Raw genomic sequence first — 23,070 nt, forward strand, 5'->3', positions numbered from 1 at the left:
TTCACCCCTGAACAATTACAGGACCCTGAGAGAGGAGTAGAATATCTGCAGGGGAAATACCGGGGCTCTTCTAGAGAGGCACAACTCACCGCACTGTGCGGGGCCCTGGCCACTATCTACCAGGCACTGCTCAGTGTTATGCAGCACCCTCAGGGGAAAGAGATGGAGACCAGACCGACAGCACCAGTATAGGTTAGGGGCGGACATGCTGGGAAGCAGCTCTGAGGAGAAGGACCTGGGGGTCCTAGTAGACAGCAAACTATCCATGAGCCAGCAGTGTGCCCTTGTCGCCAAGAAGGCCAATGGCATCCTGGGCTGCATATTGAAGACTGTGGCCAGTAGGTCGAGGGAGGTCATTCTCCCCCTCTACTCTGCACTGGGGAGGCCACAACTGGAGTATTGTGTCCAGTTTTGGGCTCCCCAGTTCAAGAGGGACAGGGAACTACCGGAGCGAGTCCAGCGTAGGGCAACCAAGATGATTATGGGACTGGAGCATCTCCCTTATGAGGAAAGGCTGAAAGAGCTGGCACTCTTTAGCCTGGAGAAGAGAAGGTTGAGGGGGGACCTGATTAATGTTTACAAGTACCTAAAGGGTGGGTTTAAGGAGGACGGAGCCAGGCTCTTTTCAATGGTTCCCAGTGACAGGACAAGGGGCAATGGGCACAAGCTAGAACATAGGAAGTTCCGTTCAAATACACGGAAAAACTTCTTTACGGTGAGGGTGAGAGAGCACTGGAACAGGCTGCCCAGGGAGGTTGTGGAGTCCCCTTCTCTGGCGATTTTCAAGACCCGCCTGGATGCAGCCCTGAGGGATGTGCTTTAGGCAATCCTGCTCTAGCAGGGGAGTTGGACTAGATGATCTCTAGAGGTCCCTTCCAACTCTGAAGATTCCGTGATTCCGTGACAGACACTGCGGCTACTGCAAGCCCTGTGGCAGACACTGTGGCTACTGCAAGCCCTGTGGCAGACACTGCCGCTGAACCAGGGAACCAACCCGTGCCAGTATCAGTTGCCCCCATACAGAAGAAGTACACGAAGAAATCAGTTCGCTTAGTAAGAGATGATGATGAACCAGGGCCATCATGAGAAGAGGAGGAAGGGGCAGAACCAGAGATAATTACCCGATCCCTATCCTTGAGTGAGCCGTGGGATATGCGAGAAGATTTTAGCCCACTTTCAGGCGAGCACATTGTCACCTGGCTGCTTCGGTGTTGGGATAACGGGGCCAGTAGCCTGGAATTAGAGGGTAGGGAAGCCAGGCAGCTGGGATCCCTGTCTAGGGAAGGCGGCATTGACAAGGCAATTGGAAAGAAGACCCAAGCCCTCAGCCTCTGGCAACGACTCCTGTCAGGCGTGAGGGAGAGGTACCCCTTCAGTGAAGATGTTGTATGTCAACCAAGCAGGAGGACTACCATGGAAAGAGGTATCCAGTACCTGAGAGAATTAGCCGTGCGGGAGATGATTTATTATGACTCGGACAATGCAGACTTACCCACAGACCCTGATGAGGTGCAATGCACAAGGCCCATGTGGCGGAAGTTTGTACGAAGCGCACCGTCGTCATATGCCAACTCACTGGCAGTAACGGAATGGAAAGGCGAAGAGGGACCAACGGTGGATGAGGTGGCTGGCCGGCTCCAGCGATATGAAGAAAGTCTCTCTTCCCGCCTTGTCCCAGCTGTGGAGAAACTGTCCCGAAAGGTCCAGCAACTTGAAGAGAATATGTCCTACTCCCCACCTGTACGGGCCAGCATCTCAGGTACACACCACGAGGCACCCTGTGGTTCTTCTACCTGCGTGACCACGGGGAGGACATGAGGAAGTGGGATGGACAACCTACTTGGATCCTGCGGACACGGGTACAGGAGTTGCAAGGAAGGACAACCACAAAAGGGGATCCCTCCAGGAAAAGTGCCGCCCCACTTTCCAGCGGGCAGTTCCCCAGACAGAGCAGAAGGCCTGATCTTGCTTCTGATCCTCTTGAAGGAACTTCCAAGTCTTTTCTGCAAGAAGTGAGTGAGTAACGGATACTATGACTGGTATTAGAGGGGCCCTGCCTCCGGCCAGGTGGAAGAAAGGGACAACCGGGTTTATTGGACGGTGTGGGCTCGATGGCCTGGCACATCAGACCCTCAGGAGTATAAGGCTCTAGCGGACACAGGTGCACAGTGCGCTCTAATACCGTCAAGCTATAGAGGGTCAGAACCCATTTGTATTTCTGGGGTCACAGGGGGATCCCAAGAGTTGACTGTACTGGAGGCGGAAGTAAGCCTAACTGGGAATCATAGAATCAGAGACTCTTCATGGCTGGAAAGGACCTTTGAGATCATCGAGTCCAACCATACACACACACAACCCCCCCCTACAATCTCTGTCACTAGAGCATGCCCTGAAGTGCCAAATCTAGGCGTTTCTTAAACACCTCTAGGGATGGTGACTCAACCACCTCCCCGGGCAGGTCATTCCAGTGCCTGACCACTCTTTCAGTGAAGTAATTCTTCCTAATATCTAATCTAAACCTCCCCTGCTGCAGCTTCAGACCATTTCCTCTGGTCCTGTCATTATTCACCTGGGAGAAGAGGCCAACACCCACCTCTCTCCAGCCTCCTTTCAGGGACTTGTGGAGGGCAATGAGGTCTCCCCTCAGCCTCCTCTTCTCCAAACTAAACATGCCCAGCTCCCTCAGCCTCTCCTCATAGGACTTGGTCTCCAGACCCCTCACCAGCCTGGTAGCTCTCCTCTGGACACGCTCCAGCACTTCAAGGTCCCTCTTGTACAGAGGGGCCCAGAACTGAACACAGCACTCGAGGTGAGGCCTCACCAGTGCCGAGTACAGAGGCACGGTCACTTCCCTACTCCTGCTGGCCACGCTATTCCTCATACAAGCCAGAATGCTGTTGGCCTTCTTGGCCACCTGGGCACACTGCTGGCTCATGTTAAGCTGGCCGGCCACCAGCACCCCCAGGTCCTTTTCTGCGGGGCAGCTTTCCAGCCACTCTTCCCCAAGCCCCTGGTGTTGCTTGGGGTTGTTGTGACCAAAATGCAGGACCCGGCCCTTGGCCTTATTAAACCTCATCCAATTGGCCTTGGCCCATCCCTCCAGCCTGTCCAGGGCCCTCTGTAGAGCCTTCCTTCCCTCAAGCAGATCAACACTCCCACCTAGCTTGGTGTCATCTGCAAACCTACCGAGGGTGCACTCAATCCCCTCATCCAGATCATTGATAAAGGTTTTAAACAAAACTGGCCCCAAAACTGAGCCCTGAGGGACACCACTGGTGACCGGCCACCAAGAGGATTTCACCCCACTAATCGCAACTCTCTGGGCACGGCCATCCAGCCAGTTTTTACCCCAGCAAAGAGTACACTTGTCTATGCCACGATTCGCCAGCTTCTCCAGGACAATGCTGTGGGGGACGGTGTCAAAGGCCTTACCAAAGTCCAGAGAGACAACGTCCACAGCCTTCCCCGCATCCAGCAGGCGGCTCACATGGTCATAGAGAGAGATCAGGTTGGTTAAGCAGGACCTCCCTTTCCTAAACCCATGCTGGCTGGCCCTGATTCCGTGGCTGCCCTGCACTTGCCGTGAGAGCTCACTCAAGATGATCCTCTCCACGATCTTCCCTGGTACCGACGTCAGGCTCACAGGCCTGTAGTTTCCCAGATCCTCCTTCCGACCCTTCTTGTAGATGGGAAAGAAACACATTCCAAAGGCTGCAGACCGTTTATGCTGACATGCCTCCTGTGGAAGGCGTTAAGCACCTGCTGGTAATCATGGATCCACCCTCAGGAGGAGTAGAAGCTTTTCCTACCAGGAAAGCTGATCCCCCAGGAGTGGTCAAAGCACTTTTGTGGGAAATCATTCCCAGATACTGACTGAAATGAAACCAGACGGTCAGACAAGGGTCTCATTTTTTAGCAGGAATACTGAATAATATCTATAAAAGTTCAGCCTGGAGAAGAGAAGGCTCCGCGGAGACCTTGGAGCCCCTTCCAGTCCGTCAGGGGGCTCAAGGAAAGCTGGGGAGGGACTCTGGATGAGGGAGGGGAGCCATGGGAGGAGGGGGAAGGGGTTTCCACTGCAAGAGGGGAGATTGAGCTGAGATCTCGGGCAGAAATTCTTGGCTGTGAGGGCGGTGAGCCCCTGGCCCAGGTTGCCCTGAGAAGCTGTGGCTGCCCCATCCCTGGAGGGGATCAAGGCCAGGTTGGACGGGGCTTGGAGCAAGCTGGGCTGGTGGGAGGTGTCCCTGCCCAGGGCAGGGGGTGGCACTGGGTGGCCTTTAAGGTCCATTCCTACCCAAACCATGCCCGGAAGGGGTGGGGCCCTTCTCCTTCTCCTTTTCTCCTCCTTCTCCCTCCCTTCTTGTTATGGTTTGAGAAACCCACCACAATTTATTGTCCTTTAGACAATTACTCTCTCACCCGATGACCCCTCCCCACCCGGGAAGGGGAATTGGGGAAAAACAAGGAAACAAGAGGGTTGAAATAGAAATCGATTTAATAGGATAAAACTAAAGAATTAACATTAATAATGCTAAAGAAGCAGTGTCGATCCCGATATCAATATAAAATACCCAAGGACTACACCCAGCCCATTCCATCAGCAGGAAGCCGTGCACTCCCAGCAGGGGACAGCCAATGGTGGGCACTGCAAGCGCTGCAGCTTCACGAGGAAGGGAAGGGCTCAGGGCTCCGAGACTGTGGCAAGGAGTTCTCTGGACCACCGCCATCACGGGAGAGTCGAACTACACAGCAGACTTATAATTTATATTGAACGTGATGTTCATGCTATGACATAGTCCTGTTGGCAGCTTGGGGCAAGTGCCCTCCTTCTCTTGCTCTGCCTCATCCCCTGCCGAGTGTCACCAAGGGGGGCTTTGACTGCCCCACTATGTCACAAAGGGGGATGTGCCCCCCTGCCACACTACAAAAGAGGGACGTGGTCCCCACTGGAGCCGTCAGCGGATGCTGGGCACCGCAGTCTGGCATTGTCTGGGCAGACTGCAGCCTCGGCCTCTGACACCCCAGCAGTCTTGCGGGTCCCGTCACTGGGGACCTAGGAGGACACTGGGGAGCCGCATCGCGGTTCTGTGCTGGTGACTCGGAGCACCGCAGCCACACCGGAGTCGGTGCCATGGGGCGCTCCGACGCCGTGTCTCCCCTAGGCCCTCTCCTCCTGACTGTGATGGGACTCAGCGTGTTCTCAGCTGTGCTGCAGAGCAAGCGGCTTCAGGTAGGTGACTGTTGCACCACACTGTGCTGCAGCGTGGGGTGGCGAGGGATGGCGTGGGGTGGTGTGGGGTGCCGTGGGGGGCTGTGGTGTGGGACTGGGAGGTGATCCCGTCTCACCCAGCTCCTAGGGACCTTGCAGAAGTGGTGGAAGAAGAACAAGAAGAAGCGTCGGAAAAGGAAGACAAGAGCCCGGACAGAGAAGCAGAGCGGTGAGTGGCCCCAGCACCGAGCACCCTGCAAACGGCCGACACCCCACGGCAGCCCTGAGCCGGGGCTGTGCTGGCAGCTGCTGGCTGCTCACTCTGTCTCCTCCCTCTGCAGCTTCTCAGCCAGTGGATAGAGGAGTTAGGAAATCCCGGCCCAAGCAGGAGAAGCGGTGAGTGTGGGGGAGACCCCAGATGCTGCCCCAGACCCTCACCCCGTGCCCTGCCCCTGCCTGCGCTGGGCAGCCCTGCCCACCGGCCAAGGAGGGGTGCTGCCCGCGGGTCCCGCTGGGCTCCGGGGTGCAGCGGGGTCTCTTTCTCCTCCTCTGCAGGGCGAGTGTGGAGGACTCAAGCAGGAAGCCCCTCTCCCCATGGGCCCCGCTGGCCACCATGGACTCTCTGACAGACAGAGGCTCCTCTTCCTTCAACTCCCTCTACTCCTTCCCAGAGCCCTGGCCTGGTGTGATGGTGGACCTGGCAGCGCTCAACCGCTCAAGACCCCGCTGTACCCCGAGGTCTGTCAAGGGGAGGGTGGAGGAGCCAGGGCCAGCCCTCTGCCAGGAGCCCCCACAGGAACTGCCTACAAGGACCAAGCAAGAGCCGGTCCCCAGGGAAAGCAGGGACAGGGCGCAGAGCCCTGTGCACACGCAGCCTTCACCCTGCAGCCCCCCAGCCATGGCCACGGACCAAGGGGAGCTGATCATGGAGCTCCTCCACTCTTTTGAGTCCACCCAGGAGATGGCCAGGCAGTGCTGTGAGATGCTGAAGGTGCTGCAGGCCCGTTGGCAAGGGCGGGAGCCTGTGATTGGAACCTCCCCGGGGAGCCCTTCCATCCCCTGGGCAGGATGGTGGTGCAGGAGCAGCTGGGGGCCACAGTGAAGCCCCAGCACCTGGGAGTGGAGTGGCCGTGAGTGGATGCAAACACGGACAAGGCTGAGGATGGGGACATGGACAAGGAGAAGGACACGGGACCAGACACAAGTGTGAAGGAGAAGGAAAGGAGCAGCCCTGTGGAGCTCGGCAGGAGGAGCCTGGCAGAAGTGAAGAGAAACAGCAAGATGGGGCCGGGCGAGAACAACTCCATGGGGCCAAGCACCAGCAGCCCCCCAGGCTCAGGCAGGAGCACCCCCATGGATGTGGAAGGGAGGATGGACAGGGCGCAGAGCCCCGTGAACATGCAGCTGCCCCCCAGCCGCCCCCCAGCCAAGGCCACAGACGAGAGGGAGCTCTACTTGGAGCTCTTGGACACTGTCAAGACCTTGGAGGAGGAGGGGCATCACCACAGCGAGCCCGTGGACAGGGAGTGTGACCAGGCGTCCCCAGGGCTGTGCCCGCTAGGACGGTGCCTGTGTCACTGCTGCACCCGGCTCTGCCACCGCCTGAAGGACTGGTGGAGACACTGCTGCCGGCCACACCGCGTCTGCTTCAGCAATTTCCCCCAATGGCTGGGAAGTGTGGGGCCAGGAACACACATCCTCCGTGACACCAAAGGGCTCTGACATGGGCACCACTTAATTTACATCTGCTCTAGACGTTTGTGTTTTGCCAAAAGGGAGCAGAACCATGAGTGCAGGCTGACGCAGGCTACAGCTCTGCAAGCAAACAGGGTGCACGGACTCCTCTCCTCATGAGCAGATTGCCCTGCAAAAGGGTGGGGTTCAGAAAAATCAGAAAGGATAAGAAAGTTGTCAGTTACTAGAACAAGCCTAAAGCTTTTTCACAAAATTGAGGTTTTCCTGCCTGAAAAGCTCTTTTTGCTCACAGCTGACATCCCAGCACCAGTATTTTGGGCGTTTTAGCTTTTTATGAGGGCAACCTGACATCAGCCTGACAGTGAAGACTGGCGTAACGGGCATCGCAACTGGACAAGGACAACGACCTCAACCAGGCTAGAGTGGAACACCGCAGTGGCTCGCTTATGAAAATGACCCTCTGGCCATAACACTGAAGTGGTCAGGAATTCCTCCTGCTGAGCGCTGCTATGCAGAAGGCCTGGAGGATCACTTTGCTTAGCTTTGTGATACCGCGGTGAGATGTCACTCTGGGTTCCCGTACCTGCAGAACACGCCAGGAGGCTGGGAGGAGGTTGGTGAGGGTGCGTCTCATTCTCCAGCCTGGGTCTCTGAAACTGTAGCTCCGCAGACTCTAATGCTGCTGACTGGCATCTCCGCTAGCAGGATCCTGGCTAGGTGATCGTGCTTCGTGACTCTTTCAAAGAAGAGGTTCACGCACAGTTTTGGGGCTCTCTTGGCCAAGTTGGCCCACAACATTCCCCTGACCACTTGCCCATGAGGGTCGTGGATATGACACTGGATTTTCAAGGTGCACAGGGAACGAGCGCTGTGCTCCCGCAGGGTGTGCAAGTCAGCCCACCACGTTTCCGTGACGGCGACTATGTCATAGCTGTCCTGCTGCACAATGGCTTCCAGCTCCTCCTCTTTCTTGCCCATGCTGCAGGCATGAGTGTGGAAGCACTTCAGCTGGCCTGCTGATCCTGACACCTTTTTGCTGGAAGAAGGCTTCACTCCTACCTGACCATTCCCAGGCGCAGCCGTAGCTTCTAACCCATCAACGACCCTTGCGTCTCTGCTGCCGGATTCATCCCTTTCCCCCTTCAAATCTACTTGAAAGCCCCTTTGAGGAGCCCTGCCAACTCCTGTGCAAGGATCCTTTTCCCCTTTTGAGGCAGGTGTATCCCATCTGTCTCCAACAGGCCTGCTGTCCTGTCAAACCATGCTGTGATCAAAAACCCCAAAGTCCTGCCGCTGACACCAGGCTCGCAGCCAGGTATTGATCTGCTGGCTCTTCCTGTTGCTTTCCTCATCCTTCCCTGTGCCTGCAACGACAGAGGAGAGCACGACTTGCGCTCCTGAGCCCTTTCCTAGTCATCCCAAGGCCCAGAAGTCTCTCTTGATCTCCCTTGGGATTCTCGGTAACAGATCATCTCTGCCTGTCTGAAAAATGAGGAGCGGTTAATAATCGGAGGGGCTTACCAGGGAGAGAAGTTTTCTTCTGGTATCTTTAACCCGGGCCCCTTCCCTGAGAAGTGGGTCTGGTCTGCATATCGGGCCTTGCGCTCCCTTCAGGATGGAGTCGCCTACAACAGTGACCCGTCTTTTCTTCTTAACTGAAGACGTTTTGATGCGAGGTGTGGTTTGGCTTAACCTTGGCAACACCTCTGTGGACACTGCATTATCTTCCTCGTCAGCATTAGGTTCCCCTCGCAGAGCCTCGTACCTGGTTTTTCAGGGTACCTGGAAGGCCAGGGAGTTACTGGGGAGACACGCCTGCTTCGCCGGGCAGGAACATGTTCCCACAGCCCCCTGTCCTCTTCGTTACCTTCTTCAGCTAGGCAGAGGGAGGGCGGGGAATCTGCTGTGTCCCCCATCTTGTCAGCAGCCCCCCTGGGAGCTGCTGGCTCTGCTGGGCGGCCTGCGCTCTCCCGGCCTTTCCCCAGCTCCGGAAAAGCCCCTGTTTTGCCTTTTTTCGCCACCAACCCCCGCTCCCTTGCGGACGTACCTGCCCCGAAGCTGTCCCTCGGGAAGCGACCGGTGGGGGCCGTTACACCCCGTTTAAATTGAGCGCCGTTCCTGCTCGCCCCGGCCCGGCCCGTCAGCGCCCCCCCGCCAGCTGCCGGCCCTCGCGGCCGGCCTGCGCCCTCCCGGCCTTTCCCCGGCCCCGGGCAGCTCCGGAATAGCCCCTTTTTTGCCTTTTTTCGCCACCAACCCCCGCTCCCTTGCGGACGTACCTGCCCCGAAGCTGTCCCTTGGCGAGTGAGAATTCGCGAGAAGACACAGACGGCCCTTCAGCACTAGTTCCTGACCACGTTGCAGGGATATGCGGGGGGAACACCGCCGCCTCCTGGGAGGGAACCCCCGAGCGCCGCCATCGGCCGCCGCTGTGGGCCGGGCCGGGCCGGGCCGGGCCGGGGCCGGGGCCGGGGCCGGGGCCGGGGCCTGGGGCGGGGCTGCGCCCGGCTGTGGGGCGGCTGAGGGCCCGGCGCCGTGGCCTGTGCTCCAGAGCCCTCAGCAGCTCCCTTGCCCTTCTCTGGACACACAGAATGGGAAGTGGGAAAGGGAGGAAAGTCGTGGCGTGAGAGAAAGGCAGTTTAATACGCAAAGCAAAAGCCGCGCGCACAAGCAAAGCCAAACAAGGAACCCGTTGGCTGCTTCCCATTGCAGGCGGGGGTTCAGCCGTCTCCAGGAAAGCCGGGCTCCGGCAGCGTGAGGGGGACTTGGGAAGACAAACGCCATCACTCTGAACATCAGCCCTTCCTTCTTCTTTCCCCGGCTTTATATACTGAGCGTGACGTCAAATGGCACGGAATGTCCCTTTGCTCAGTCGGGGTCAGCTGTCCTGGCTCTGTCCCCTCCCAACTCCCTGTGCCCCCCAGGCCACTGTCGGTCGGGCAGCGTGAGGAGCAGAAAAGGCCTTGAGAGCTCAGCAACAGCTAAAACCACCAGTGCGCTACCAACACTGTTTTCATCCCAAATCCAAAACACAGCGCTACACCACCTGCTCGCAAGGAAGTCATCCCCACCCCAGCCGAAAGCGTGACACCCCAGTGCCTTGGGAGGGAGCAACTGGGGCTGGGGGCAGACAGGGACATGGACGCAGATGCAGACGTGAACAAGGACAGGGACACGGACACAGGGGCAGGCAGGAGCAGCCTGGGGAAGAGCAGACACAAGAGGGAAGGCTTGCGGACAGAAAGGGAAGGGGGTGGAGGGTCAGCAAGGGATAGAAGGGGAGGTGCGGGCATCCCTGAGAAGACACACCTTTGAGTCGATCCCTTCCAGGCAAAATGCTTTCAGAGGCTCCACACATTTGCCTTCTGGGCCCACAGAAAAGTGTGGGAGCACAAGTCTGAGGCCTGTGCGCCCCAAAGGGAGAGAAGGAGATGTTCAGCAAAGGGACAGGAGGACTTGGGATTACCCCTTCACGGGTCTCACACCATCCCAAAACCTCCCATGAACTCAGCAGCGCCCCGAGCTGCTGCCACTGCTCACGGTGGTGATGACCAGCTCCAGCCTCCGTCCTCTTGGCACCCTCCCTGCAGGTATTGATGTGCGTGGAGGAGATCCCCCTGAGCCGCCTCTTCTCCAGGCTGAGCACTCCCAGCCCTGCCCAGACTGGGCACTTGAACTTCAGCAGCGGAGACCATTTCACTGTTTAGCTAGACCGAAGGCCAAAAAGTTAAAGGATGTGGCCTGTGCTTGTACCGTGATTCTTTTTCACTCATTGGGCTGGTTTTGGTTGTTTTGTTGGGGTTTTTTTAGGCGTTTAGTAACTGGGAACTTTCTTATCCTTTCCGATGTTTCTGAACCCCACACTTTTGCAGGGAAATGTGCTTATGAGGAGAGGAGTCCGTGCGGCCTGTTTGCTTGCAGAGCTGTAGCCTGCGTCAGCCTGCACTCGTGGTTCTGCTCCCTTTTGGCAATACACAAACATCTAGAGCGGATGTAAATTAACTGGTGGCCATGTCACAGTCCTGTGGTGTCACGCAGGATGTGCCACCAAAGGTGTGCGACAGCCTTGACCCACGTCAATGAGCATCAGGTCTTTGCACGCCTGAGGGAAGCACACGGCCTGATGGTTGCTGACAGCGCTCTTTAGGTTCTGTTGCGCTGCAGAGCTTCCAATGAACAGGCGGGATCTGCAAAGCTTTCTAGAAATTGTCTTTGGATCTACTCTCGTACCTGGGATAATTTCCAATATGTCAAATAAGATCATGGCATGAGCTGAGGGTACGACATCTTCTAATGGTAATAGAAGTTGTCTATCTCTCTGGGTGGGGTGCAATGCTCAAGGGCCCCCCCATCTCCACGGGAGAGTGGGCATTACTGTAGCATCTACTGTTGTCGTTACCCAAAACTGATTCTCTGCTCCTGTCAGCAGGAGCACCCCATCACCACCACCCCATCACAAAACTGATCTGCTGACAGTCACAGGGATAGAGAAAATACTGACTTTTTTATTGTTTCAGAAGAGGGGCACGCCAGGGGGTTCCTGGCCCCACACTTCCCACCCATTGGGGGAAATTTCTGAAGCAGACACGGCGCGGCCGGCAGCAGCGTCTCCACCAGTCCTTCAGGCGGTGGCAGAGCCGGGTGCAGCAGTGACATAGGCACCGTCCTAGCGGGCACAGCCCTGGGGATGCCTGGTCACACTCCCTATTCACAGGCTTGCCATGCTGCTGCCTCTCCTCCTCCAAGGTCTTGACAGTGTCCAAGAGCTCCAAGAAGAGCTCCCTCTCGTCCGTGGCCTTGGCTAGGGGGCTGCTGGGCGGTGGAACCACATTCACGGGGCTCTGCGCCCTGTCCCTCCTCCCTTCCGCATCCATGGGGGTGCTCCTGCCTGAGCCTGGGGGGCTGCTGGTGCTTGGCCCCATGGAGTTGTTCTCGCCCGGCCCCGTCTTGCTGTTTCTCTTCACTTCCGCCAGGCTCCCCCTGCCAAGCTCCACAGGGCTGCTCCTTTCCTTCTCCTTCACACTTCTGTCTGGTCCTGTATCCTCCTCCTTGTCCATGTCCCCATCCTCAGCCTTGTCCGTGTTTGCATCCACCCACGGCCACTCCGCTTCCAGGTGCTGGGGCTTCACTGTGGCCCCCAGCTGCTCCTGCGCCTCCATCCTGCCCAGGGGATGGAAGGGCTCCCCGGGGAGGTTCTGGTCACAGGCTCCCGCTGCCCCTTGCCAACGGGCCTGCAGCACCTTCAGCATCTCACAGCACTGCCTGGCCATCTCCTGGGTGGACTCGAAACAGCGGAGGAGCTCCATGATCAGCTCCCCTTGGTCCGTGGCCATGGCTGGGGGGCTGCAGGGTGAAGGCTGCGTGTGCACAGGGCTCTGCGCCCTGTCCCTGCTTTCCCTGGGGACCGGCTCTTGCTTGGTCCTTGTAGGCAGTTCCTGTGGGGGCTCCTGGCAGAGGGCTGGCCCTGGCTCCTCCACCCTCCACCCTCCCCTTGACAGCCCTGGGGGTACAGCGGGGTCTTGAGCGGTTGAGCGCTGCCAGCTCCGCCATCGTACCAGGCCAGGGCTCTGGGAAGGAGTAGAGGGAGCTGAAGGAAGAGGAGCCTCCGTCTGTCATGGAGTCCATGGTGGCCAGCGGGGCCCGTGGGGAGAGGGGCTTCCTGTTCAAGGCCTCCGCACTCGCCCTGCAGAGGAGGAGAAAGAGACCACGCTGCACGCCAGACCCCAGCGGGACCCGCGGGCAGCACCCCTCCTTGGCCGGTGGGCAGGGCTGCCCAGCGCATGCAGGGGCAGGGCACGGGGTGAGGGTCTGGGGCAGCATCTGGGGTCTCCCCCACACTCACCGCTTCTCCTGCTTCGAATGGGATTTCTCCACTCCTCCATCCAGTGCCCGAGAAGCTGCAGAGGGAGGAGACATTGAGCGGCTGGCAGCCCCCTGCACAGCCACGGCTCAGGGCTGCCGTGGGGTGTCGGCCGTTTGCAGGGTGCTCCATACTGGGGCCACTTACCGCTCTGCTTCTCTGGCCGGGCTCCTGTCTTGCTTGTCTGACGCTTCTTCTTGTTCTTCTTCCACCACTTCTGCAAGGTCCCCAGGAGCTGGGTGAGACGGGATCACTTCCCACTCCCACACCACAGCCCCCCACAGCACCCCACACCACCCCATGCCATCCCTCACCACCCTACGCCGCAGCACAGTGTGGTGCAACAGTCACCTACCTGAAGCCGCTTGTTCTGCAGCACAGATGAGAACACGCTGAGCCCTGTCACGATCAGGATGAGAGGGCCCAGGGGAGACACGGCGTCAGAGCGCCCCATGGCACCGACTCCGGTGTGGCTGCGGTGCTCCCAGTCACCAGCACAGAACCGCGATGCGGCTCCCCAGTGTCCTCCTGGGTCCCCAGTGACGGGACCCGCAAGACTGCTGGGGTGTCAGAGGCCGAGGCTGCAGTCTGCCCAGACAATGCCAGACTGCGGTGCCCAGCATCCGCTGACGGCTCCAGTGGGGACCGCGTCCCTCTTTTGTAGTGTGGCAGGGGGGCACATCCCCCTTTGTGACATCGTGGGGCAGTCAAAGCCCCCCTTGGTGACACTCAGCAGGGGATGAGGCAGAGCAAGAGAAGGACGGTACTTGCCCCAAGCTGCCAACAGGACTATGTCATAGCATGAACATCACGTTCGATATAAATTATAATGTCTGCTGTGTAGTTTGACTCTCCCGTGATGGCGGTGGTCCAGAGAACTCCTTGCCGAAGTCTCGGAGCCCTGAGCCGTTCCCTTCCTCCCGAAGCCGCAGCGCTCGCAGTGTCCCCCATTGGCTGTCCCCTGCTGGGAGTGCACAGCTTCCTGCTGATGGAATGGGCTGGGTGTAGTCCTTGGGTATTTTATATCGTTATCGGGATTGACACTGCTTCTTTAGCATTATTAATGTTAATTCTTTAGTTTTATCCGAGTAAATCTATTTCTATTGCAACCCTCCTGTTTCCTTGTTTTTCCCCAATTCCCCTTCCCGGGTGGGGAGGGGTCATCGGGTGAGAGAGTACTTGTCTAAAGGATAAGAAATTGTGGTGGGTTTCTCAAACCATAACAAGAAGGGAGGGAGAAGGAGAAAAGGAGAAGGAGAAGGGCCCCACCCCTTCCGGGCATGGTTTGGGTGGGAAGGGACCTCTAAAGGCCACCCAGTGCCACCCCCTGCCCTGGGCAGGGACACCTCCCACCAGCCCAGCTTGCTCCAAGCCCCGTCCAACCTGGCCTTTATCCTCTCCAGGGATGGGGCAGCCACAGCTTCTCTGGGCAACCTGGGCCAGGGGCTCGCCGCCCTCACAGCCAAGAATTTCTGCCTCAGATCTCAGCTCAGTCTCCCCTCTTGCAGTGGAAACCCCTTCCCCCTCGTCCCATGGCTCCCCTCCCTCATCCAGAGTCCCTCCCCAGCTTTCCTTGAGCCCCCTGAGGGACTGGAAGGGGCTCCAAGGTCTCCGCGGAGCCTTCTCTTCTCCCGGCTGAACTTTTATAGATATTATTTAGTATTCCTGCTGAAAAATGAGAACCCTGTCTGATCCTCTGGTTTCATTTCAGTCAGTATCTGGGAATGATTTCCCACAAAAGTGCTGTGACCATTCCTGGGGGATCAGCTTTCCTGGTAGGAAAAGCTTCTACTCCTCCTGAGGGTTGATCCATGATTACCAGCGGGTGCTTAACGCCTTCCACAGGAGGCACGTCAGCATAACCCTTCTGCAGCCTTTGGAATGGGAAGTATGACCACGGTTGCCCTCCAGCCTCCTGCTTGGGTTTTGCACCGGAAAACTTCCAACATGTGGGCCAAGAACTCACAATCCCCTTTACTGGCATATGTCTTCCGGGGGCTGTCCACCTTTTCTCAATCGGATTAAAAATTGTCATCCCTCCATGTGTTTTATCACAAAACCGCCTAGCCAAAGCCATTGAGTATTTTCTTGGTAAGATGGGGTTTCCTCCAGTAGTCCAAATTCCAGTTTCATCTTTCATGAAGGAGGGAGGGATCCCGAGTGCAGGGCCCCATTCCATTTTTACAGACCAAGGCAGCGTTAGATCTGTCCCTGTCGTCTGACCGATGGAAGACACATCTCAGACAGACATCAGGTAGGTGAGCCCAGCAATTCTGCTCAGCTTCGCTGTCGTCTTCCATTGAGAAGACAGTTTTTCACTTCTCTTCTGGTGTTGAGCCAAACCTAGAGGAAGACTCTCTCCAGCAGGCTCCTGAAAAGACCAAAGTCCGCCCTTCAGAAGTCCATGGTGGCAGTTCTGCTGACGCCCTTCCTTGCTTCTCTAAGAATCAAAAACTCTGTCATTCCATGGTCACTGTGCCCAAGACGGCCTCCAACATCACATCCCCCACAAGTCCTTCTCTGTTCACACACAGCAGGTCCAGCAGGGCTCCTTCCCTAGTGCGTTCCCTCACCAGCTGTGTCAGGAATTTATCCCCACACACCCCAGAAACCTCCAAGACTCTTCCCTCTCAGCTCTATTGTGTTCCCAGCTGATACCTGGTAGGTTGAAGTCTCCCACCAGGGCAAGGGCCAGTGATCGTGAGATTTCTCCCACCTGCTTACAGAATATTTCACCTGCCTCTCCGTCCTGGTTGGGCAGTCTATAACAGACCGTCATATCAGCCTTCTTGGCCCTCCCCCTCATTCTTACCCAGAAACACTCAACCCCAGTGTTTACCATCATTAAGGTCTCGATGTTCACAACACTCCCCAACATACAGGACCACCCCACCTCCTCTCCTTCCTTGCCTGTCCCTTCTGAAGGGTTTGTAGCCATCTAATGCAGCACTCCAGTCGTGCGAGTCAGCCCACCATGTTTCCGTACAGCGACTACGTCATAGCTGTCCTGCTGCACAATGGCTTCCAGCTCCTCCTCTTTCTTGCCCATGCTGCAGGCATGAGTGTGGAAGCACTTCAGCTGGCCTGCTGATCCTGACACCTTTTTGCTGGAAGAAGGCTTCACTCCTACCTGACCATTCCCAGGCGCAGCCGTAGCTTCTAACCCATCAACGACCCTTGTGTCTCTGCTGCCGGATTCATGCCTTTCCCCCTTCAAATCTACTTGAAAGCCCCTTTGATGAGCCCTGCCAACTCCTGTGCAAGGATCCTTTTCCCCTTTTGAGGCAGGTGTATCCCATCTGTCTCCAACAGGCCTGCTGTCCTGTCAAACCATGCTGTGATCAAAAACCCCAAAGTCCTGCCGCTGACACCAGGCTCGCAGCCAGGTATTGATCTGCTGGCTCTTCCTGTTGCTTTCCTCATCCTTCCCTGTGCCTGCAACGACAGAGGAGAGCACGACTTGCGCTCCTGAGCCCTTTCCTAGTCATCCCAAGGCCCAGAAGTCTCTCTTGATCTCCCTTGGGATTCTCGGTAACAGATCATCTCTGCCTGTCTGAAAAATGAGGAGCGGTTAATAATTGGAGGGGGGGGAACACCGCGGCGTCCTGTGAGGGAACCCCCGAGCGCCGCCATCGGCCGCCGCTGTGGGCCGGGCCGGGGCCGGTGCCGGGGCGGGGGCCTGGGGCGGGGCTGCGCCCGGCTGTGGGGCGGCTGAGGGCCCGGCGCCGTGGCCTGTGCTCCAGAGCCCTCAGCAGCTCCCTTGCCCTTCTCTGGACACACAGAATGGTGGGAGAAATAAGTTCCGGTCCGAATGAAATAGGCTCAGGCAGAATCCTCTGGGAAGCACATTTTTATTCACGCTCTTGCAAGAGCGGGTGACCTAGCAAGTAGGCACACTTTCCGTTCTTGAAACACCACACTTTTTTATTTCCTAATCCCGGCCCAATTTTTCCCTCCCCTCTTTCCCGTTGGTTGGGTACTCCAGGGTTCACGGTCTGTGCGAGGCGCCTAAAATTCTTCCCGCATGTCCTGCCGCTGTTTGCTTCTCTTTATGCTACACCTAAAGGGATTATCTGACTGGTTGATTTCTTTCCTTTTTGGTAAAAAAATTGCTTAATGTCATTAGCCCTGGTTAAATGTTTGACCACCCTTCCAGACACTAATGCAGTAGAAATCAGTTTGTCCTTTTGTCTGTGTGATAAGAGATGTTCTACAAGCCTTTGCTGGAGCCCCTTTGTCTCAGTCATTCCCTTATCGTGTCACCTCTGATGGAAACGGCTTTTCTCCTTCGGGTCAGGCATGACAGCTTTTGAGAATTTTGAATATCCTTGGGATGCTCAAACCAGCATGTTCCTAGTGTTTTGTCTCCTGAATACGTTGCAGGTCTTTTTTAGGGCTAAACGACTATTTAAGACTACCGCCCAGAGATCTGCTCCGAGGCTGGCTAGGTGAGGAGAAATAACTGGCCTTCAGACGGTCCAATGTGAACCAACAGAAGCCGTTTATTAAGCACAGATCATCACCTTTTATACCCTGTGTTGTCGCCGTACACGCGACTCGCTTATTTCTGATTAGCTAGTTACGCTGTCCACGCGCTGTCCATGCAGTTCGTTCACACAGCAGATTGGTTACAAGAATTCGCATAGTAAATTGCTTAGTCATTAGCACAACATGTTTTCTGCCTTCTCAGTTCCCGTTTTTGCCATGTACTAATTCCATCTTCTACCACCTGTTTTGCTCTTACTCTAATCTCTCATAGTAGGGAGGCTGGCTCACATGACCATTTTCTCTCAGACACATTCCTACAATCCCCCCTTTTTCTTCTTGAGCCAGCCAGACCTTATGCATGGCATTTTCTATCATGTCAGTCACTTTGCGGAGAACACACGAGGCTACCATAACCAATAGTAATATAACCAACAACAGCATGAGCCCTTGCTTTAGTAAATCTGATAACCATCCCGTTATACCCCATGAGCTTAACCAATCATCGAAACCTTTTTGACCACTTTTAATTTGGACATGTTATCCTTCAGATCCTGCAACTGCTTATGAATGGATGATGAGTGGTTGGAAAGGTTCATGCAACACATACCTTCAAAATCTTCACATCCATGACCCTGAGCTAACAGCAAAAAATCAATAGCCGCTCGATTTTGCAACGTAGCATGCTGAATGCTATCAACATCAGTGAGCAAGCTAGATATGATCTCAGTTGCAAGGTTTATCTGTTTACTTGCCCAACACCCTATCTTATTCAACATATTCAATGCCATGGCTGTTCCCAGCGAAGGAAGAATACTTAGCCCTATTCTTTGTCCGAGATTCGGGAACGTTATATGGTCGTCACAGGATGGAGTGAAGGTACGAACTGTTCTCTTGGCTCTGTGTTTACTGTGTGCTCTGCTCACTGTGTCTTTGGCCGTACGCAGGCCTCTGCTCATAGATCTGCCCCATCTCCCCCTTTTTTGTTTAACACCAGACCATTTATTAACAAGGTGGCCATGACTTGTGCTTCTACTCGTTGTGACGCTCTTAGCAGGTTATATATCATACTAAACACAATTAAAAACAGAATCAAGAAGAACCCTGCTAAGGCAATAAATACCCAGATTCCTAAATTTAGCCCAGAAAGCCAATTTCTTTGGATTTACCCACGAGAAATCCTTTTGTAATATTTCAAATACATTGCGGTTCATTAAGTCTTGAATGTTTAGTATTTGAGCTTTTAGCTGGTCATGTAAAGGACGAATATTGTCTTGCAACGACATGTCAAAAGCACCTTGAAGATGGTGTTTAACCATTTCTCAGCCATGTAGCAACGTATTCCAGGGGAGAGATGTAACACAAAGTCTTCGAGAGTTGTACTCCCAATCACAATACAGAGAAAGACGTGTTTTTAATGCGTTTTGCCGATTCCCTGTCCATATTACTGCTGTTTTATACTTTACTAGCATTAACTTTACACAACAAGATTGATTACATTCTTGTATACTTGCATTTTGAGCCAAAGCAAACAGACGGATGAGAAGTACAAATCATTACAGAATTGTCTTGCTCACAACTTCTATTTGTTGCAGTATTATCTGTGGTTAGCATGCACCCCGATTTAGGGTGCTTATAATACACCTTCGGTTGTTCAGGCCATTCAATACTTCTTACAAAATGTCGCTCTACTGCTGTGGATGACAAAGAAGACATGTTTAGAAAACTTAAAACATGAGTTGCTTTATACACTCACTCTTGAGGTGTCATACCTACGGGATTCCCCCTTTTTTGTTTAGCAAGCATGGTTTTTAAAGTATGATGCATACGCTCCACAATTGCTTGCCCAGTCGGGGAATGAGGAATACTGGTGACATGTTTAATACCTCATATCTGTAAAAAAAAAAAGACCTGTACTTTAGCGGACACATAAGCTGGTTCATTATCAGTTTTTATAGTTTTCGGTACTCCCACGACTACGATGCATTGCAACCAATGTCGAATAACATCACAAGCCTTCTCTCCTGTATGAGCAGTAGCTACAACAAAGTGTGAAAACAAATCAACTGAAACATGTCCAAATTCCATAATGCGCATAACATCGGATTGCCAAAGTTCATCAGGTGTAAGCCCTCGCGGGTTAACCCCCGCAAAGGATGGCAGAGGAGCCAGCTGCTGACAACCGGCACACGTTCACACAGTATCACGTGCTTCTTGTTGTGTCAAAGAAAATTGCTTCCTCAATGCCTTCGCATGTTGATGAAAAAAAATCATGCGACATTTTAGCTTGCGGCATAATGTTGGGAGTTGTTACCAACAGTGTGATAATCCGCAACTGTGTTTCCCTCAGTTAACGGGCCAAGTAAACAGCTATGAGAGCGTATGTGGACAATAAAATAAGGAAACTGTCTTTTTCATAAAAGCAACAGTAATTGCAGTAAGAGACTAAATAACCATTGGTTCTCTACTTGTTTTATAAATGCTCCTTCAAGTCTTTGAACAATACCAGTAACACATTGAGATTCTGCCTACATTTAGCAGTTCCTGTTGAAATAAGTCCAAAGCCTTTACTGTGTCCCTGAACCATCTGCAAACACCGAACAGGTGCCATCAAGAGGCTTTGGTGCTAGCAGGATGCGCGGCTGTAAAGGAATTTGTGAAAGTGACTGTAATAGTCTGTGCCAGGGGAAAGAATAATTTATTTGCCCAATATAATGTACTAAGGAGGTTAAGACTTTGTGATAACCAAGGGTCAAGGTCATCCTTTCTGGTGGGGACATGTATGTGGCTTGGATCCATTCCAGAAAGCTGCTGACAGCACAGACGACCCTGGAAAAACAATCGCGGTAACATTTCAATCATCGTAGTTACTGGTTTTGAAAAGGTATGTGGCAAAAATACCCACTCTAGTGCAGTCAGGCTCTTTGCGAGTGCATCATCCCACTGTCCTATCAGGGCATAAAGTTGAAATTCTTGTAGGAAGGTGTTCAATGCGTCTTGCAGCAGTAGTAGACTATATCTTATCTTGCAACATGCTGTAATGCCTTCGGAGCTGTTGGGGTTAATGAACATAGAACTTATGGGGGGGGGGGCGGGGGCAGACACAGTGCTTCAGGGCATCCCCTGTATCTTCAAAGTGCGCTCATGTCTCTCTCCCCCTTGCTCATGTCTCTCTCCCCGTCTCTGACCCGAGACAGCCCCCTTATATCCTGCACTGGATTGAGTGGAGAAGTACAGGCTCGAGCCGCTGCACGCGTGGCCAGTGCACGCAGCAAGTCCCACCAGACTCTCCTGCACTGGACTGAGTAGAAAAGTACAGGCCAGAGTCGCTGCACGCGTGGCCAGCGTATGCAGCGAGTCTCACCAAACTCATGATCCAGCTTTGCTAACAGCGGCTGTCTGATACGTGACTCCATTGTTGTAATCCCGTCTTAGCTTCTTCTGTGAAGGTCGGGTTCTCATGGATACACACATAGTTTTTAGAGCAACATATTCTACAACTCGTACGAGGGTACGATGCAAAGCGGCATTTACAACTGATCGTATGATGCTTATTAAACACGGCAAACAGCATACTAAACATAACAGACAAATTCCTTCCACACAGGCAATGAGTATAATTTGCTTCAACCAACCCCACCCCCAAGTCCATCCAGCAAAGAGATTTCACCCAGTGGTCTCCACAAGTTGCTGGTTCGGTCGGTGCAGTTCCTGCAACTGGGCATGGATGGATTTGGAGTGGTCACTTAGATTCATACAATACAGTCCTTTAAAATCTTGACAACCGTGTCTGTGAGCTGAAAGCAAAAAATCAGTAGCAGTTCTGTTTTGCAACATCGCATATCGAATACTATCTACATCCAGCAACAACTCAGAAATAGCGGTACTAGTAGCATTGTTAAACTTATCTTTGGCAGCAAGAGAGTCCTTGTTATCACGAATCCTTGGCAGCAAAAGAGTCCTCGTTAGCAAGAGCGCATGCGGACTCCCTGTTCTTGCTGGTACTGTGCTTTGATCTTCTTCCACAACAGGCCAAGATCCTCAAGCAGCTAGATGAGGTGTCTGTGAGTCCATCACAGGCTTATGTCATCCAAACGTTTTTCTTGCCAGCACCCGAGACTGAATAACAATTGGTGTGATATATGTGTTTTCCAGCACCCAGGTGCGAGTCCCTTGAGTGTATTTACAATCCTCCTCGCCGATCTGCCGTTGCTTTCCCATATTCCACCCCCTTGCTCAAGAGACCGCTTCTGCTGGGTTCATTTTAGTCTCACAGGGCATAACACAGAGCAATCTACTAAGGCATGCAATAACATACATGTTGGGGGATGCGGCGGGCCCGTAGACCCTTTGACAGAAGAGATAGAGATTGCAGTGTAGCCGTAAGAAGGCCGCGAGTTGCGTCATATAAGGGCAAAGTAACAAAAAGGAGAAAGAAGAAGATCGCTTCAGAGAACAAGGAGAGTTAGGCTGTGAGGAAGCCAGATTTTGAGCAATGCGAACAGGATTTCAATAACCAATCGTATTGTAGCTACGAGCGCGTGTGCTATGTAACCTAACCAATTGAAAGCGTAGAAAGAACACGTGAACGGAGCGTGAACAAAAGATTAGATATATAAGAAAGCCAAGTTTGTAATAAAGAGAGAGCTTAACTTAACTTTTCAAGGAGAGTCTTGTCGTTTGTCCGTCCCGACTGAAACGACAATTGGTGACCCCGACGTGATACTGAGGAAGAAGACGACTGGAAATAGTCGTGGGGACGGAGCCCAGTGAAGCTGAAGACAGCGGGCAGAGCTGTTGACGGATCCGGATCATATTTCAGAAGACACCTGTAGTAGGTGAGCCACTGGGGACATGGGAGAGAAGTTAACTAAGGAAGAGCAGACTGTACTCTCCACATGGACGCTGCTGTTAAAGCGGCAGGGCGTAATCCTCCCTGAAGTGACCTTGCGAAAAATGCTATTGTGGGGAAAGGAAGAGGGAGGAGAAGTAACGTCGGTTACGGCATTTAGTGTAACGCAATGGACGAACCTAGGGCAGACATTATTTGAGGAAGCTACGCTAATGCGTAGAAAGAACACATGAACAAAAGATTAGATATATAAGAAAGCCAAGTTTGTAATAAAGAGAGAGCTTAACTTAACTCTTCAAGGAGAGTCTTGTCGTTTGTCCGTCCCGACTGATTCACCCAAGAGTACTCAGGGAGCTGGCGAGAGAGCTCACCACGCCTCTCTCCATCATTTATCAACAATCCTGGTCAACAGGGCAGGTACCAGATGACTGGAGGGTGGCTAATGTGATGCCCATCTACAAGAAGGGTCGGAAGGAGGATCCGGGGAACTACGGGCCTGTGAGCCTGACGTCGGTACCAGGGAAGATCGTGGAGAGGATCATCTTGAGTGAGCTCTCACGGCAAGTGCAGGGCAGCCACGGAATCAGGGCCAGCCAGCATGGGTTTAGGAAAGGGAGGTCCTGCTTAACAACCTGATCTCTCTCTATGACCATGTGAGCCGCCTGCTGGATGCGGGGAAGGCTGTGGACGTTGTCTCTCTGGACTTTGGTAAGGCCTTTGACATTGTCCCCCACAGCATTGTCCTGGAGAAGCTGGCGAATCGTGGCATAGACAAGTGTACTCTTTGCTGGGTTAAAAACTGGCTGGATGGCCGTACCCAGAGAGTTGTGATTAGTGGGGTGAAATACTCTTGGCGGCCGGTCACCAGTGGTGTCCCTCAGGGCTCAGTTTTGGGGCCAGTTTTGTTTAAAATCTTTATCAATGATCTGGATGAGCGGATTGTGTGCACCTTCAGTAAGTTCGCAGACGACA

General features: G+C 54.1%; 1 protein-coding gene across 1 annotated transcript in view; it reads left to right on the top strand.

The window, feature by feature from the left end:
• The first annotated feature begins 13,620 nt into the window (after positions 1–13,620).
• The window catches only part of LOC134511220 (neuronal acetylcholine receptor subunit alpha-10-like), a 31,554-nt gene continuing 22,104 nt past the window's right edge, over positions 13,621–23,070 (top strand). Inside the window, exon 1 of the mRNA XM_063324845.1 lies at positions 13,621–13,626. Coding sequence (XP_063180915.1) covers positions 13,621–13,626 — 6 coding nt within the window. The remainder of the gene's footprint in view (positions 13,627–23,070) is intronic.

Source organism: Chroicocephalus ridibundus, chromosome 1 (genome assembly GCF_963924245.1).
Source record: "Chroicocephalus ridibundus chromosome 1, bChrRid1.1, whole genome shotgun sequence".
Taxonomy (NCBI): Eukaryota; Metazoa; Chordata; class Aves; order Charadriiformes; family Laridae; genus Chroicocephalus; species Chroicocephalus ridibundus.